The 16,492-nt window shown below is 39.1% G+C and overlaps 1 protein-coding gene across 1 annotated transcript in view; it reads right to left on the bottom strand.

The window, feature by feature from the left end:
• The window catches only part of LOC122788078 (proto-oncogene c-Rel-like), a 1,849,952-nt gene that overhangs the window by 784,749 nt on the left and 1,048,711 nt on the right, over positions 1–16,492 (bottom strand). Inside the window, exon 5 of the mRNA XM_044055006.1 lies at positions 10,178–10,318. Within this exon, the coding sequence (XP_043910941.1) occupies positions 10,178–10,318 (141 nt within the window). The remainder of the gene's footprint in view (positions 1–10,177; positions 10,319–16,492) is intronic.

Genomic DNA, 16,492 nt, shown 5'->3' with positions numbered 1-16,492 from the left:
ACACCTAGAAGTTTTGTATGGGCGACTATTTCAATGGGAATCTTATTCTGACTCACTATGGAGAAGGATTTTTTATCGATTGAGGTTTTTTTTAGATGGGGTAAAGATCATGATTTTGGTTTTGGATGCATTGAGAGCAAGGTGATTACACGGCATCCAAGACTCGGTACAAGATAAGGCATCTTGTGTTAGTTGCATGAGTTTGGGAAGAGATTGAGCACAGCAAATGATGGTGTTGCCTTTATTAAATCTGGTAGGAAATGTAATCATTTGGGTGTAGTTGTATAGGTGTATATTTCTGAGGTGATGAATAGAAGTCCATTTTATATTTACATCACCTAGGAGTATAGTTTCATTGCTTATATTGGATGAGAACCAAGACAGGATATCTTCAAGAATGGGGATGTTATTTCCTGGTGGAATATAAAGGGCTGTTATACATATGTTTTTATGGTTATTAATTTTTAGGAGGGCCAAGGTTAGTTCAGCTGTTGCGAATTGGGCTATAGGCTTGGTAAAGGGTGTCGCTGTTAGGAAGGAGGAGAAAAGTAGGGCTACTCCACCACCTTTCTTTAGAGTTCTGTCATTTCTTATGAACTTGCAGTTGGGAGGGGTAATTTCGAAATCTTTTATGTGAGGTTTTAGCCATGTTTCAGTGATAGAGACAATACCAGGGTGGTAATGGGATAGCCAGGCATGAAGGGTAGGAAGTTTATTGCATAAATGTTGGGTGTTAATGGTTGCAAAAATGAGAGATTTATGGTGAGAGGGTGAGGAGGGCAAGTTAGGGTTAGAAGCCTGGTTGTCTGAAGGTCTGGGATTAAGATGTATGTCACCAGAAAGGAGGATAGAGATTAGTTGGAGTAGGAAGGAGGCAAGGTATTTAGATTCTTTGGAGTTGGAGATGAGAGCAGGGTAGCTGGAGATGTATGGATTGTGAAGGATTGGGACTCTATTACAGATATCAGGGAGAACCTTCTAATAAAGAGGAGAGAGTCATTATAGTAACAGAGCTAAGGAGAGGTATAAGTTGAGAGGTGCGATTCTTTTAAGGCATATATTGAAGTTGTATGACAGAGAGAGGAGTAAGAAAAGTCAGGTAGTCTGGTAAGATAGAGTAGGCAGTAGAGGAGGAAAGGTAGACATATTAATGGCATAGTATGTGTGGGTTTGATTTGCATGGTAATGTAAGGTTATAGTATACAGTGAGGATGTGCAGAGGAGAGAAGGTCTTAGCAGAAGGTAAAGTGGCATGTGGTCTTAGGTAGTAAGAATGAGGAAGGAGGAAAGCTAATAATAGGTAAGGGGAGGGTCCTGGGTAGTAGAAACAGGAGGGGTTAGTGGATGATGAGGTGGGTGAGGATTGTCCAGATAGGCCGAATGCTAAAGGGGGTGTGGTTTTGGGTTCTAAGTGTAGAGGCACTGCGGGCAGGTGGGAATTATGGGCAGGGTAGGGGAGCAGAGTGAACCCAAAGGGCGAATGGAGCGGGCAGAGTTGAGAAGGAGAAGGGAGCAGAAGAGACCAACAAAAACAATCAGTGATACAGGCAGTCTCAAGCACTCAAAGGTATTGACAAGCTCAGATGTATGTTACTTATGAGTTTGGTCTAATTCAAGGAGAACTGAACAGGTGTGACAATTGTGCAAAAAAAAAAAACAATGGGAAAGGGCAACAAGCCTTAGAGCTGCAGGGAACAGGGAAAAAGTACAGAAAGTTACCCAATACGAGTGGGAATATATCGCCACCTAGTGGCATTCCTATAAAAACTAAAATGCAGAATCTACCTATTACAGTTAGTGAAGAGGCTGGAGAGTTGGGAAAAGGGACTGCTGCAGAACAGCTTGTGTGCACGCCATGGGTTAGCAATACAAACACCTTAAAAAATAAGCTTTATCAAAAAGTACTGCACATATATGCAGATGGAGGGGGCTATTTTTCAGAATATCCCTGGACTTCTTCTTTGGGGAGGTATGTTCCCTGGTCTAAATGGAGCTGTAGAAGGGGGAAACTCAAGTGAAAAATACCAGAGCGGGTCTACTTTAGCTGAAAGCATTTTAGCGTTCCACAGAGGCAGGGTCTCGCACTGCAGGGCAATCAGACAGCTTTTGGTTTATTGGAGGTTGGCTATGACAGAGAATAAAACTTTTGCTGAGGAGATCTACCTTAGCTGAAAGCACTTTAGCGTTCCACCTAGGCAGGGTCTCACAGTGCAGGGCAACCAGACAGCCTTTGGTTTATTAGAGGTTGGCCAGGATAGAGAATAGAATTTTTGCTGAGGAGAATGTGAGCACACTACTGGAGATTCCAATGAAACAAGGGCAAAAAAGCTAAGTCAAAAGATGGTGCATATAATTAGAAACCTTCCTCTATCCAGTTAGATTTTTGCATTCTAATTCCGTTCTCCAATGGGACATTTCCTCACCTGTCCTACAAGGAGCTCTGGCGTTAACATGCAACACTTCCCCTCTTTCATGACCACAAATCATGCAGCTCCTATTCAAATGTTCAGCAGAGCAAAGATGATATTTTGTTTGCATTTTTTAGGTTATCTGAGTGGCAGTAATGTAGCCAGTGCTGAACCTGTCGGAGATTAACTCAAGGTAAATGAAATATAATTTTTAATTTATTCTTTCTACCTACTTTACATAATGAAGAACTGCACACAATCTCTTTTAGATCATGTTTTCTGCAGAACTTGCCCTGGAGGCACCATCTCCACCTTGTTCATTGCCATTTAACAAATTTACAGTACAGTGAAATCTGCTTTCAGGTTGTTTTGAGCTTGTAACAAAGCAATATACAGTAAATAATTCACAGAGACAGGTTTCTTTTAGGACAGCAGTCCTGAAGTAAGGTGGCACCACATGTTAGAACAAATTAATTTCTTTATGTATACCTTATAAAAAGGTGGGTGGGCTTATCAATTAGTGCCTACTTTGTGCCACCAATCACACCAGGCTACCATTTTCTCTTGGATTAGACCTCTAGAGTAGATGTGTCTTCAAGTCCTGGCTTTAATCAGGCTGCTGCATTGTGCAGCAGGGAGTGTAAGACTTTTAAATCACTACACATGGATTATACTGCATCTATATGGAGCTTTGATTCACTGCACAGCATGGGGCACATCACTTCCCTAACACTTTCCCCCTAGGGTTCAGTGTTCAGTCACAGTTTGGTCATTTCAGCATCAGAGTTACTATCATTGCAGCTGTGAATACTCATTATACAACACCGTCCCAAGCATGACCAAGCCACAACAGCACTCATGCAAGTCTAATCTGCACTGAACCACAATTGTGCTAAATTCACCACACTATTTCCTTCTGCTGGGCTGTGTTTTTCTTTATACTCTTAGATTATGTAAGTATATTAAACACATGCACAAAGTAAACACACACACATGCACGTGCACATTCACACACAGACATTTTACATCATGAGTGCATATCAATTAGTGAAAAATACCACAGAAATAAAACATCAAGAAACAATTTTTACTTCCATGAAAAAGTTTATTCTACTGATGTCTTGGCACAAAGACTTCAAGGGAACTGCAATCTGAAAAAAAGAATCATACTACTTCATAAGTTCTACAATACATGGTAAGTTGTGTGCTTAACAGATATTAGTGTACAAACAGACCTGTACAACACCCTTGATATGTGAAAGCCTGTTTAGTACAGACCCCAGTCAGCATCTGCTGCTGTTGTATATATTTCCAGGTTTGCATTTTATAGATTCATAGGTGAGTACTTGGCTATCTGCCCTGGTGGGTCATTTTAAGCCTAGCACATTTCCCATTTTTGTGCTCAAGTTAACTTATCCCATGTGGTTACAGACTGGCCTTACCCATCCCATGGTCAAAGCACACATATTGTCATGTATTATAGAACTTAAGAAGTAGCGTGATTCTTTTTTTTAGATTGCAGTCCTCTTGAAGGCTTTGTGCCAAGACATAAGTAAAATTATACATTATCTCAATGAGAATAACTGGAATCATACTATAGATAATTTGAAGGGACCCATGCATCGGGTAAAGCATTTAGGGAGTTGCCTCTGTCCATTATTAGTACAGGGGGCAGGCCTGAGGTAAAGTTTCTGTTTCCCACCATAGATCCAAGTGGAGCATATGGAAAGGGATGAACTTTGTTTTATGAGGGTGGGGAGTCTTTTCCAGAGTAAAGGTATCCTCTGCAATATATACTTATCCCTCCATACCATTCTTTTGATGTTGCAGAAGAGGTTTAAATCCCTAGACTGAATATTTCTGATGCCATTTTACCTGCTGTTAACATCTGTCTCTCTCCCTGCACAAATGCACAGATAGCCAGAGAGAGAGAGAGACACGGGCAGATAGCCAGACAGATGCAAAATAAATGTATAACAGACAGTAACAATAGAGGTAAAATAGAAAGAGAATGAAAAAGTCGTGCCTCTTCATTCTCTTCTTTGGCCCCTGCCCCTGACTCACAGTGCTGGGGAAGGGGTTGTCATTACACTAGTTGAGAAATGGAGTGCTTTATTATTATACAAATAGTGTAACCTAAAAGGGGGTGACTGTCTCTAACTGGGGGACAGCTTGTAATGACACTTCAAACCAATATAGCATGCTTCAATGTGTGTTACCAGGAACCATCTGCTGTGACCCTCTCCCCCCAACAAGAAGCCATGGAATCACTCTCCTGCCTCCACTAGTTCATGCCTAACAATGACAAGCTCCACACCCTTAAAGAAGGAACAGGTGGCACTAGTTGATCAATTCTTCCTTCACTAAGCTGGTCCTCCAGTGACACCTGCAACACAGGGGTTGGGGGTTGGCATAATGATTAAGGTGTTTACCTTACAAAAATAAAGTGCACAGTTTGATTCTCAAATGGGACAATTTGCTAGCCTTAAAATGGACCACAAGGGCAGTTAGCCTAGTACTGGCCTATGAACCTATTTGTATACTGACTAGCAATAATGCAGCTAGAACTTGGATCAAAATCCCTACATCAATTATGCCTATCTCACACCTGCACTTTTTCAAGCCATTACTAAAAGACTTCTTCTCTGCCTCCTGGCTTTGTACCTGCTTTGTCTATCTGGGACACAGCTTCTACTAACATCCTTCATCACTCCCCTTTAAAGCACTAAATCACTTAACCTGTGTATCCCCTTCTAATACTTCATTTTATTGTAGGACTTAAACTACTATACCTACTTCTAATTACCACAACCACATTACCATTGTATTGGTGCTTCTCTTTTAACGCTTAAATTTGCTCATCTCCTCTAATACCTCACTCTAATGTATTTCTTCAATTATTCTTACCTGTCTTATACACCACTCTTCTATCTGTAAATGCTCAATACAATGCTTATTTATTAATGTTTGTGAATATCAATACAAATTTTATTATACTGAGTACTATGGTATGTATTCACTGAAACTGCATTATAACATTTTTAACTATAAATTTTGATTGGACTAAATTTGCTACTTTGGAGTTTTTCACCTCAGGCCATCAGTGAAAAAGGGTACCTGTGTCCAGTTGGACTTTCCCGGTAAACAAATATCAATAAATAAATAAATTTGGATGCTCAGCCTCATGGCAGCAGGCCTGTATGAAAGAAATCCATTTCTACACTTACAATGAGAACTGAACAAGTGTCAAGAGTTGAATCTGCTGATATTAGACTTAGCTGATGTATTTTTTTAAGTTTCTGCTGTTGTTTACTCTCCAACCCGACCTCAGGATGTGTCAGATGTTGACACCACTTCTTCATTAAGAACTTCTGTCTCATCCGAAACAAGAAGCCAACAGACAGACCTACACCATGCAGTCATTTTTGTTTTATTTTAAATTTGTTAAAATGGTAGTTCCACTGAGCCACCAGAATACAAAAATACAAAAAAGTGCAACAAACAGCATTACATACAGTACTTCTACATAAGGTTAGCATACCAGTACAAACAATACATGCAACTACAAACCATTTACAATCTTTGCAAGAAAATTATTTAATAATTAGAAATAATGCTTATAATTATTTACAATGCACTACTAAAATCTGCTTGCACAATGGTTTGCAATTTTGAAAATATTTGAGAAATTTTAGAAAGTACAACTTAGCAACAGACCAATAAATAACACAAACAAGATAAAACTTGTTGAGAAGAAGAGTTACAAATACATTTTAGGCCGGATTCATGAACACCTACACTATGTGGACAATGTTCTGAGTGAATAGACAACATAAGCATAACCCCAATCTTCTTCCTCTTAATTTTAGTTTTCCTACTGATTTTCTTGCAGCGTTAAACATTGAGGGGGATTCATAAAGGTTACCACAAAGTGTATTCTTTCTGAATGAATAAACAGCACAAAAATGTGGTAGTTACGTTACTGAATACAGAACATGTACACTTAGACTATGCATTTATGAATCTGGATGTTTCTCTATAAATGTCTAGCTGAGGATGAATTAAGCCGCAAACAAACCATTCATTTAGAAAACCACTTGTAGACTAATTAGATTAATTATATCCATTTCCAATCCACAACAATTTATGACTTATCTTCAAAGCATTTACACACTTCCTTACATTGTTTATATAATGGTCAATACAGGTTTATTTCAAATTCAGCCAGTTAATTATAAAATATTACTTAGTCAATGCAGATAATACTAAAATTAAAAATATCTACTTCTAGAAAAAAATTGTTCAATATGTCTGCATTGTGAAGGTCACAAGCCTCACGTGTGCCAATATAATTAGGAAAACAAGTGGGCAATTTGAGGAGACAAATAAGCATTAAAAAACAATCAACTGTGCACACAACAATTTTGAAAAAAGGACTAGTTTATTTATAAGATAAATTTCAGAATAAAGCAAAATCAGCAGTCATATTTTATTTCATTTTTTATTTTACATTTGTTGACCAGGATAGTCCGACTGGATGCAAGTCCATTTTCAGTGGAGGCCAGGGGAGAAAAGCTCCAAGGGTAAGCAGATACAGCATTACATAATACCAGCATTACATATTACCAACAGACTATTTGCAGAGATCGCGGTGGTACGGCCGTAGCATTGTTTCCTCACAGCAAGAGGTTCTCCCGTTCGATTCTTGGCTTGGCTTGGGAGTGCCTTCTGTGTGGAGTATGCATGTCCTCCCCGCGGTTGGGTAGCGTTCGAAAGACATGCGTGCGTAAATGGGCGTGCCTTCGTTGAAGGTTGGGCTTCAAGCTGGCACCTCGGCGTTTCGTAAAAAAAATCTACTGCCAATCATTAGCGGACCGGAGTTCCGCTGTGGTGACCCCTTACCGGGAAAAAGCCGAAAGATAAACAACAACAACATAAATAAGCAAGTTAAACAAGTTCCACAAGTTAGAGTTAATCCTGAGTGTAAATCAGGATTAAATTAAATTACACAGTAAGATGGTTAACAGATTTTTACACATTCTAGAGAGAGTTAGCCAGCTTGATACAGTGACATAGCCAGTTAAGTGACAAATGTTGTTTGAGTCTAGTTTTAAATTGATCTAAGGTGGAAAGTAAGGTAATTTCAGCTGGAAGAAAGTTCCAGGATCTACTTACAGAGTTTGCAAAGAGAGAGTCACCGGCTGCATTATTAATTTTGCTAGTCTGAATTAGTAGTTTGTTAGATGATCGAAGCGGTCTAGGATTGTTATGGGGGTGATAATACTTTTAAGTGCAGGAGCATTGTCCGGATTATAGAGGATTTTATAGGCCATAATCAGTTGGTTATACTGGATTAGGCTGGGTAGTTCAAGCCACCCAAGCTGGTTTAGATTGATGCAATGATGTGTCCTAAATGGCTGCCCAGTGGCAAACCTGGCAATGTGGTTGTAGCAAGTTGAGAGTTTGTTAAGGACAGTCTTGTTTAAATTCGAGAGTAGAGGGGATGCATATAGAAGGGTTGAAAGAAGGTGAGAGCGAGCTATGGCAATTTTAGCTGGAGGGGTTAGGAAGGCTTTTATTCTGTAAAGTGACCCTAGTTTTTTTATTGATGGTTTTGACAGCTTGGTTAACACGCAGGTCAAATTTTAGATTATTATCTATGATGACACCTAACAGTTTTGTAGAGGGGTCAGGGGAGATTATTGTGCCATCATTTGAATTTATGGTAAAGGTGAAAATGGTAGACTACGTGTTGGTGAAAATAACAGCATTTTAATTTTTTTGGGATTTAGGATCAGATGACATTCAGAAAGACAGTTTTCTATCGTATTAAAGATGGTCTGGGTAGCTGACCATAACTCTATTAGAGATGTGGCCGAGCAAATCAGAGTAGTCATCAGCATATTGGATACAGCTGACTTTTGGGATGACAGTATAAAGGTCATTAATGAAGATGAACAGCAAGGGCCCTAGTATAGAGCCTTGTGGTACTCCAAGGGTGTTAGGTAGAAGGTTAGAGAGTTTGTTCTGCCAGAGGACAGCCTGCCGTCAACCATTCAGGTAGGACTGAAACCATTGAAGGGCTCTAGTATCTAGACAGAATGTTTGCAGGGTGTGGATTAAAAGTTGGTAATCAACCATATCGAATGCCTTGGAAAGATCCAAGAAGAGGGCTGAGGATATATAATTATTGTTGTGATTATGGTTTATAGTGTTGGTAAAGGCTAGCAGGGCTGAAGTAGTGCTGTGATGAGGACGGAAGCCATGCTGAGTGCCTGCCATAAGGTGAGTCTGGATTAGGTGGTGCATGAGTTGTCTATGAATACATTTTTCCATAATCTTTGCAAGTGGAGAGAGTATAGCTATTGGCCTATAATTGGAGAATTCAGTAAAGCTGCCTCCTTTGTGAAGTGGGATTACATAGGATATTTTCCAGAGGGTGGGAATTTTAAATTCTACTATGGTTCGATTGATTAGTATTGAGACGAGTTAAGCAATAGCTTCAGCTGATTTTTGTAGGTACTCGGCAGGGAGTTGATCAGCAGAAAGTGTAGTGGGTTTTAATTTTTTGATCAAGGTACAGATAAGTGAAGTGGCGACTGGTTGGAAGATGAATGCGAGTAGGTTTCTAGGGGTGCTACTTTCAGGACCAGGGGAGCTAGGAGGTAGTTGGCTAGCTAGGGCTTGAATTGTCTCAGTAAAGAATCGGTTAAAACTGTCAGAAACATCTTCAGGGGTTTTATCAATAGTAGCAGCAGGGATTGGGGTTGAAGTTTGTCCAGGATGTAGTAGATTATTTAAACCTGCCCAAAACCTCTTAGGGTTATTTTGATTTACTGTCTGTAAATTACAGTAGTATTGTTTTTTGTCTTGTAAAATGGATTTTTTCGTTTCGTTCCTGGATTGCCTGTATTTAATGTGATCTTGGGGGTCTTTAGAAGAACGCCATAAAGAACGAACAGGTGCATGTAAATCAAGGATCTCAAGGAATTTGTTGTTAAAGTATGCTACTGCTTCCTCTAAGGGGAGGTGTTTTATATCATGAACAGCATAGTAATTTTCCCAAATAGTAAATTGATAAAATATTTCAGGCATCTTAAGATTTAAGTTACAGCTTTTGCAAACAGTAAAATAATGAGAAAGTGAGCTGAATGTGGGTAAAGCCTTCTCTTAGTTAATTTTGTTACATATTGTAGTTTGATTGTGGAGAGCGTTTAAAAGGCTAGCTTAGAGGTAGGATCATCTGATAGCTTTGGAAAGTTTGTTCAAGAAACTGGATATAATTATTAGAAGCACTACTCTCCATGACTTAGTTATAGGTGACGTCATTAGAACCAAAGCTTCAGAAGTCCTTAAGACTCCTTGAAAGTTATCCAATGACAGAAAGAGGAAAAGGATAAGACAGTCAGTTTTCGGTACTGTGTAGATTAGACAAAGCTAATGGCTGAGTATGGCTGTTCTGAAATGAAATCTAGAATAGCTGAATACACCACGGTTGCCTTTCCTTTGCTGTCACAACTACATATTGTGAGCCCTTTACAAAAACAGATGCAAGCTTCTCCAACTCAGAGTGGCTTAAGACAGTGACAATGTTACTATTTTAACTTCCTTTGGAATTCCATAGTCAACAGATGAGTTACAATTCTGTATCAACTTTTTTTTTGCTCAGGAATCCTTACAGAAACCAAGTATGGCTTTATCACAATAGATAAAATGACAAACACCTCTAACATTGTGATCAACAATATTTATATAAACAAAATACTTACTGTTATCATAAATAGGATTAGAGACAACTGGAGTAAGTGCAATGGTGAAATTGCCATGGCTGTCAGGAATAAACACCTGGAAACACAGTCTCACTACATTAAGGTCATAGTCTTCTATATTCAGCAATGCTTCTCGAGGAACTACAAAGTAAAATGAAACAAAAGAATATTTTTAAACTGCACAGTCTCACTACATTAAGGTCATAGTCTTCTATATTCAGCAATGCTTCTCGAGGAACTACAAAGTAAAATGAAACAAAAGAATATTTTTAAACTACAATGTTTATACAACCTAAATGCCTACATTTATAAAACAGTAAATAGTTTTACGATTTTCCGAGAAATCATCCTTCAACAAATATATCAAACTGCTGCTCTAAGAAGGTTTATTCTTTTTTTTTCTTTTAGACTGCACAGAACAGTCCATGAGAAAATTACTGTACTAAGCATATACAGTAAAGAACAGATATATTCTTACAGTATCATTTGACCTTTGAGCAAATCCTCCTTGAGGGGTCCTGCTACCATGTTCAGTCTCTCCAATTACCAAAATGTGGCATTTTTTCTCTCTAGAGTTTCTATGACTTGTGCTGGTGCCTTCTGTGACATGATGAGATGACAGCATAAATGTCTTGCCCCTGGCCGTGGCGCAATTAGCAAGCACTTCAAGTAAAACAATGAAATGCTACACACTGCTTACTTTTTTGTTGTTTAGCTTTTGCTTTTGGGTCCTATGAAGTGCTCTAACCATCAACCCTGTTCTCCAACCCTACTTTCCATTAGACCCAAAAATCTGGCTTGCACCCAAGAACAGGGCCATCCAGAGGTAAAGGATTCACAGAAACAGAGACCCCTCATTAAGATAAGAGCAAGCAGAGAAAATGTAATTGTCTTACTGTAGCATCTTCTTTGGAGCTTTGCCTACAAACCACCCATTGATGGCCAGTAAGGTCAATGCAATGTCTGCTGTGCAAAGCCTAGCAGTAAATGTACCCACTGTATTCATCTAAAATGCAAGCTACTCCTTGAATAGGTTTGTGGAGTTAAGCCCCTCTGCCTAAGGACTGCACTTCTAGGGTCTTCCACCAAAAGGTGCTCCAGTAGTGACACGCTACCATTTCCCACTCCCAGAAAATGAATGAGGCATTACTCTCCAGTCTGCCCTTTCCCTCCCTAACTGGCTCTTCCTATGCTGCAGCTGCTACTTGCACTTAGCTAACACTATACAGGTATGCACTTGCCTGACTTACATCAAGTCCAGCAGATGTGGATAAATGGGAGGGCCTCTCCAACCAAAGGGGACATTGGCAGGACATTTATGATCTAGGGGAACACATGAAGCTCAGTATCCTGCAAGGCTTTGGCTATGATTGTCAACACCACAGTAAACACTCTGTGCAGTGAGAAGAACCTGAATAGTGGCACTTTATATTGGAAGTGATACCCATCCACGTCAAATTGCTGCATTTCGTCTGGTATAGTGCTGAGCTGAGCAGAAAGAGATCTCAGACCACCCACCCGAGGGGAATAAAAAAAATCAAAGAAAAAAGATCTCTCTTAAAGGTAGAACAAATATCCAAGGTGAGCCCAACAATCTAAAGGGAGGAGACAGGAGAGCAAAAACACCCATAACGTGTAAATAGACATGACACAGAAGCAAGGGGTGAAGGCTTGTGAAAAACAGCAGAATACCAAGAGCAAGAGATCCAAGAGAATTAAGATGAAGTCTATAGTGCAAGGAGATAAAAGAGAATTTAGATTAAATCTATAGTGCAAGGAGATGCAAGAGAATTTACATGGAAGTCTATAGCGATGTTAAAAGAATGAGTGACATGCTCTTTGAATATGTCTAAAAGATATACAAGCCTACAAAGGGGGAATGCTATGTTGGCCTTCTCAGATGAAACTGAAGGTATGAAACAGGTGGATAATGATCACAGCATATGTCGGGTAGAGCTTGAGGCCATGCAAGAGGAAATAATAGAAAAATTGCAATAGCTGGAAGACAGGAAGAGGACAGACCATCTTAGTTTTATAAATGTACCATAAGGGGTGGAGGCTAAGTCTGCAAAAGCTACATGATGGAATAGCTGAGTAAATGGAAGAGACAGGATTGTGCTGGGCAGAGCACATAGGGTGTATATTTACATGTCATCACACATAACGGAGAGTTTTTTGAGGCCAATTTTAGTCCAGCTCCACATACCAGCTTAAGGAGCAGTGAACTATGGCAGAAAGGAAATGTTTTAACATCAGGGGAGAAAAGATGATAACTACTTGGCAGGCACAAGACAGTAAAGAAGTAAATTCACACCAATATTTAGGGAATGTAGAAACCTGAAGTTGAATTCCAAGTTGATTTACCAGCAGAAACTTTGGAGCTTGAGAAATATAAGCAGCAACTTTTAAGTATTAAACGTACATGCAAGATGGAAATTCTGGGAAAAGCCACTTGCAGCAGGGAAAGAGAGACGTAGCCAACTAAATAGTCTCCACTTTTTCACCGGGAGATGTTGAAGAAGCGCAGGGAGATGGAAAGTAAAACAAAGAGATTAAGAGATGGAATGGCTATGGAACATAAGGAGACAGCAATGTAGATTTTGGATGAAGAGCAGCAAAAGAAGAATCAAAAGGAAGGAAGTTAATAAAATTAGTATTGAAAAGGTATTGGACACTACATGTTTGTTCAATTATCGGAACTTTCAGTTGAACTAAATTTTGATAGGGGGAATTTTCTTCTAGTATCAGTTATGGACAATGGGGAGGTTCTACAGATATACACAGGCTTTTGAACAAAAATCTAAAACAACCCGGGAAGCATTTATGAAGGCACCAAGTAAAGTGTGCGGAGTGGTGTTACGAACTGCCAGTAAACATGTGACAAAACATCATTATAGGTTCATAGGTGATTACCAGGTGAATGGCACAATAGCATTTATAAGTCTAGCCAATAATACCCAGGACATGACAATATTATATCTTAATTCCCCATATATGGGATGGGGTCATATCAGAGTAGTGGGCCTTTGGGTGTTGGAGCCCCGAGTCATTTTACAGACTGCTTCTGTCCATAAAGGACATGGGCAGTACCCCAAGAGTGAATTTATAGTTTCTCATCTATTTATCCAAATTCTTTCTGAAGACAGTGAAAGACGAGTTTTGTTTTATGAAGATGAGAAGTGTATTCCATAGATGAGGTTGTCTTTGGAATACAAATGTGTCTCTCCAGCAAGTTCTGTTAGAGTCACAGATAAATTTCAGGTCCATGGCACACAACTCTCATATAATTTTTCTTATGAATATGTAACATTTTCATCAGGGCTGGATCAGAGAATGCCTTGTAGGTCAGGCATTAAGTCCGCTCTCAATAAATAATATGGAGATGGAGTAAAGACAGAAGGCCTTTAGTTGGTCTGGATAAGACATGTATGGAGCGTTTCTCCCCGGGCCTCCACTGAAAACAGGATCTGTGGAACCTAGTCGGACTTTCCCGGTCAACAAATGTTAATAAAAAAATAAATAAATAAAAAATAAAAAAAAAACAAATCTTACGCTGAAAAAAGGATGTGCGTCTTACGCTTTGTATTTTTTTAGTGAGAAACTTCAGGGGCCACTCCAAATGGTGCAAGTCTTAGGTACATGAGGAAGGGAATACTTTACTTGATTATGGGTCTGATGAGGGTCAAGTACAATGGCATTATGTCTTCCTTTGATCTTGATACCATGCCTTTACTTATAATTTGATTCACAAAGAAGGATTTCCTCACTAATGTACCTACCGTACCTACCTGGTGGTCAAAGTTTAGGTTACTTTCTATCTGTGTTCCTTGATCCCTCACCACTGGGTCTACTTTTAGGTGTGTGCTATCAATATTATAATTTGTAGGGCTATCTGACTTACCGAAGGGTATAATTACACATTTTTAGCATTTAGTCTCAGAGCATAGTTTTGGCACCAGTTGTTTATCATTTTTAGGCCTGCTTTTAGGATGTCAGCATAGTTTGGGGATTCACTGATTAATTCCAGCATACAGTTGTCAACGAACTTGGTGAGCCAGAGGCCCCCCAACATTGGCCTTCACTTCACAGACATATATATACACCAAACAGAGAGGGTCTCAGCACCAAGCCCTGTGGGACACTGCTAGTAACAGGCATCTTTATTGGAAGTGGATTCACTTTTCTGGGCAATGTGTGTCCCATCAGTAAGCCAGTTGGCTATCCATCTGATGACAGAGGTTTATGCCTAACTCAGTAAGTTTATCTTTGACTCCCAAGTAGGGGATTGTGTCAAAAGCTAGATAAGTGGTATGTATTGTTTTACCCTCATCTATGGCCCTGGTGACATTCTCAAAGAAGTCTACCAGATTGAGCAGGCAAGACCTCCCTTTGATATGTGTGATCTGGCAGATCCAGGATCCAGACAAACAGCTACCTGTGATCTTCTCCTTGTTTAGCCTAAGGGGGACATCAACATGTGTTACAATGGAATCCCCAATAACCAGAATGTTTAGCTGTGTGGTGTGTTCCCTTATGGGCTTGGAAGCAGGGTTACTATGATTTTCAGAGTTATGCGATGTGTGAGGTGTTGTCTTTTTTCAGTGTGCGCAGGGCCATTGAGAGATGCTCTTAGGAGGTCTTTGAGTAGTTTATATGTGAGTACCTACACATATATGGGTCTATGCATTTCTTCCTTAGTGAGTGTTTCGGGTGTAACACTGACAACCTGGTTTGTATTACATGTACGTTTATGTGAGAGCTTTGCTTCCAATGACACTGTGTATCTACATCTATTACACACTGTGTTTGTCTGTTCTAAAATTAAATGGTTGCCAGTGAACATGAGTCAATTACTATACTGCCCCAAGATGTCCATATTCACCAGGCCAGAAGCAAAGATGACAAGGAAGTGCCTATCTGTTATGCCAGATCCCTAGTAGATGAGAAGGATACATTAAGAATAAAACCCTCTTAATGCAAAACAAACTGATTTTGAGCTCAAGTGCAGTAAACAAATGCTTTACAGCAAAAGCCAGAACTCCTGCAGTATAAGGAAGCCTTGAAAATTAGTTCAGAAACCCTGAGAAAGATTCCCAAGTAGAGAAAAATGTGCACAAACATAGGAAAACTTCTACAAACACAGAAACAAGTTTGCAAATCTAAGAAATATTTTGGCAAACAACTTTTGCAGTATCAGAGGAGGGTAGGAAATATCAAAATAATGTTAAAATGACCTAAGAGCATTACGGCAACAAACAGATAGCATTTCTTAAAAAAAGTGCAGGCTGAAAAACAGTGATAAATTCAACAAAATCAATAACTGCAGCAAAGAACTCTTAAAAAGCACTGAGAGCAAGTGCAAAAAAATAATAATAAAAAAACATACTTATATCAGCTTTGTAGGTGCACGGATGGTTTCAGATGCAATCCAAGATCTTGTAGTCACATCTGTTCAAGCAATGCACAGAGAAATTCTGAATAAATGAGCACAGTTTCAAAAAATGTAAGGCTTTTATATCAGCAGGATGAAAGACTTTTACACAGTTAAGCCCTCAGACCAATCAAATAAACACACCAACTCAAATGGGTTGAATAAGCCCTCTGCTCCCACCAGAATGCAGAATAAAACCCTCTTAATGTAAAACAAACTGGTTTTGATCAGATTGCGTGCAGCGAAGTGCTAGCAGTAAGATATGGTGTGCATTTATTGGTACAGTAATGGAAAGGAACAAAAATGTCTACATTTATTTATTTATTTATCATTTGTTTGCCAGGAAAGTCTGACTGAAACAGAGCCCATTTTCAGCAGAGGCCCGGTGAGAAATGCTACATTATGATGCAAAAAGAGCTAGTTAAGCTACTGTAATAAAGAAATGGTATGAACATATTGGCAAAGTATGTGAAAGCATTAGTAAAATATACATATGCATTAAAATATTTGTAAACTATTAGATGAAAAAAGATAAGGGAAGATAAAAGTGGTAGGATGAAAGAAAATGATGTCCAAGAAAAGGTAAAAGTAAAGTGGAATCAATTGCCCTGTGGTAAAGACTAGAAAAATGGAGGGTGCACACAGTGGCAGGTAGTGTATTTGTAAACTACTGCATCGGCTAGTAGAGATTATAGAAGGGAGCAGCAAATTAAAATTTTCTATGATCAGTCAAGAGAATTTTTTTATACATCACAATGAGCTAAGGGAAAGCATACTATAAAGGAGATAAGTGTAAATAATCAAAAATTAGTAAGCAGTAGACAACAGGGCATATATTCAAGACGGAAGGGTGTCCAAGAAACACTGAAAGATAAAGAAGGCAT

This window comes from Protopterus annectens, chromosome 1.part2, assembly GCF_019279795.1.
Source record: "Protopterus annectens isolate FY-2018-M chromosome 1.part2, PAN1.0, whole genome shotgun sequence".
Classification (NCBI taxonomy): domain Eukaryota; kingdom Metazoa; phylum Chordata; order Ceratodontiformes; family Protopteridae; genus Protopterus; species Protopterus annectens.
The sequence above is the reverse complement of the archived record's forward strand: the minus strand, read 5'-3'. Positions and strand labels throughout refer to the sequence as shown.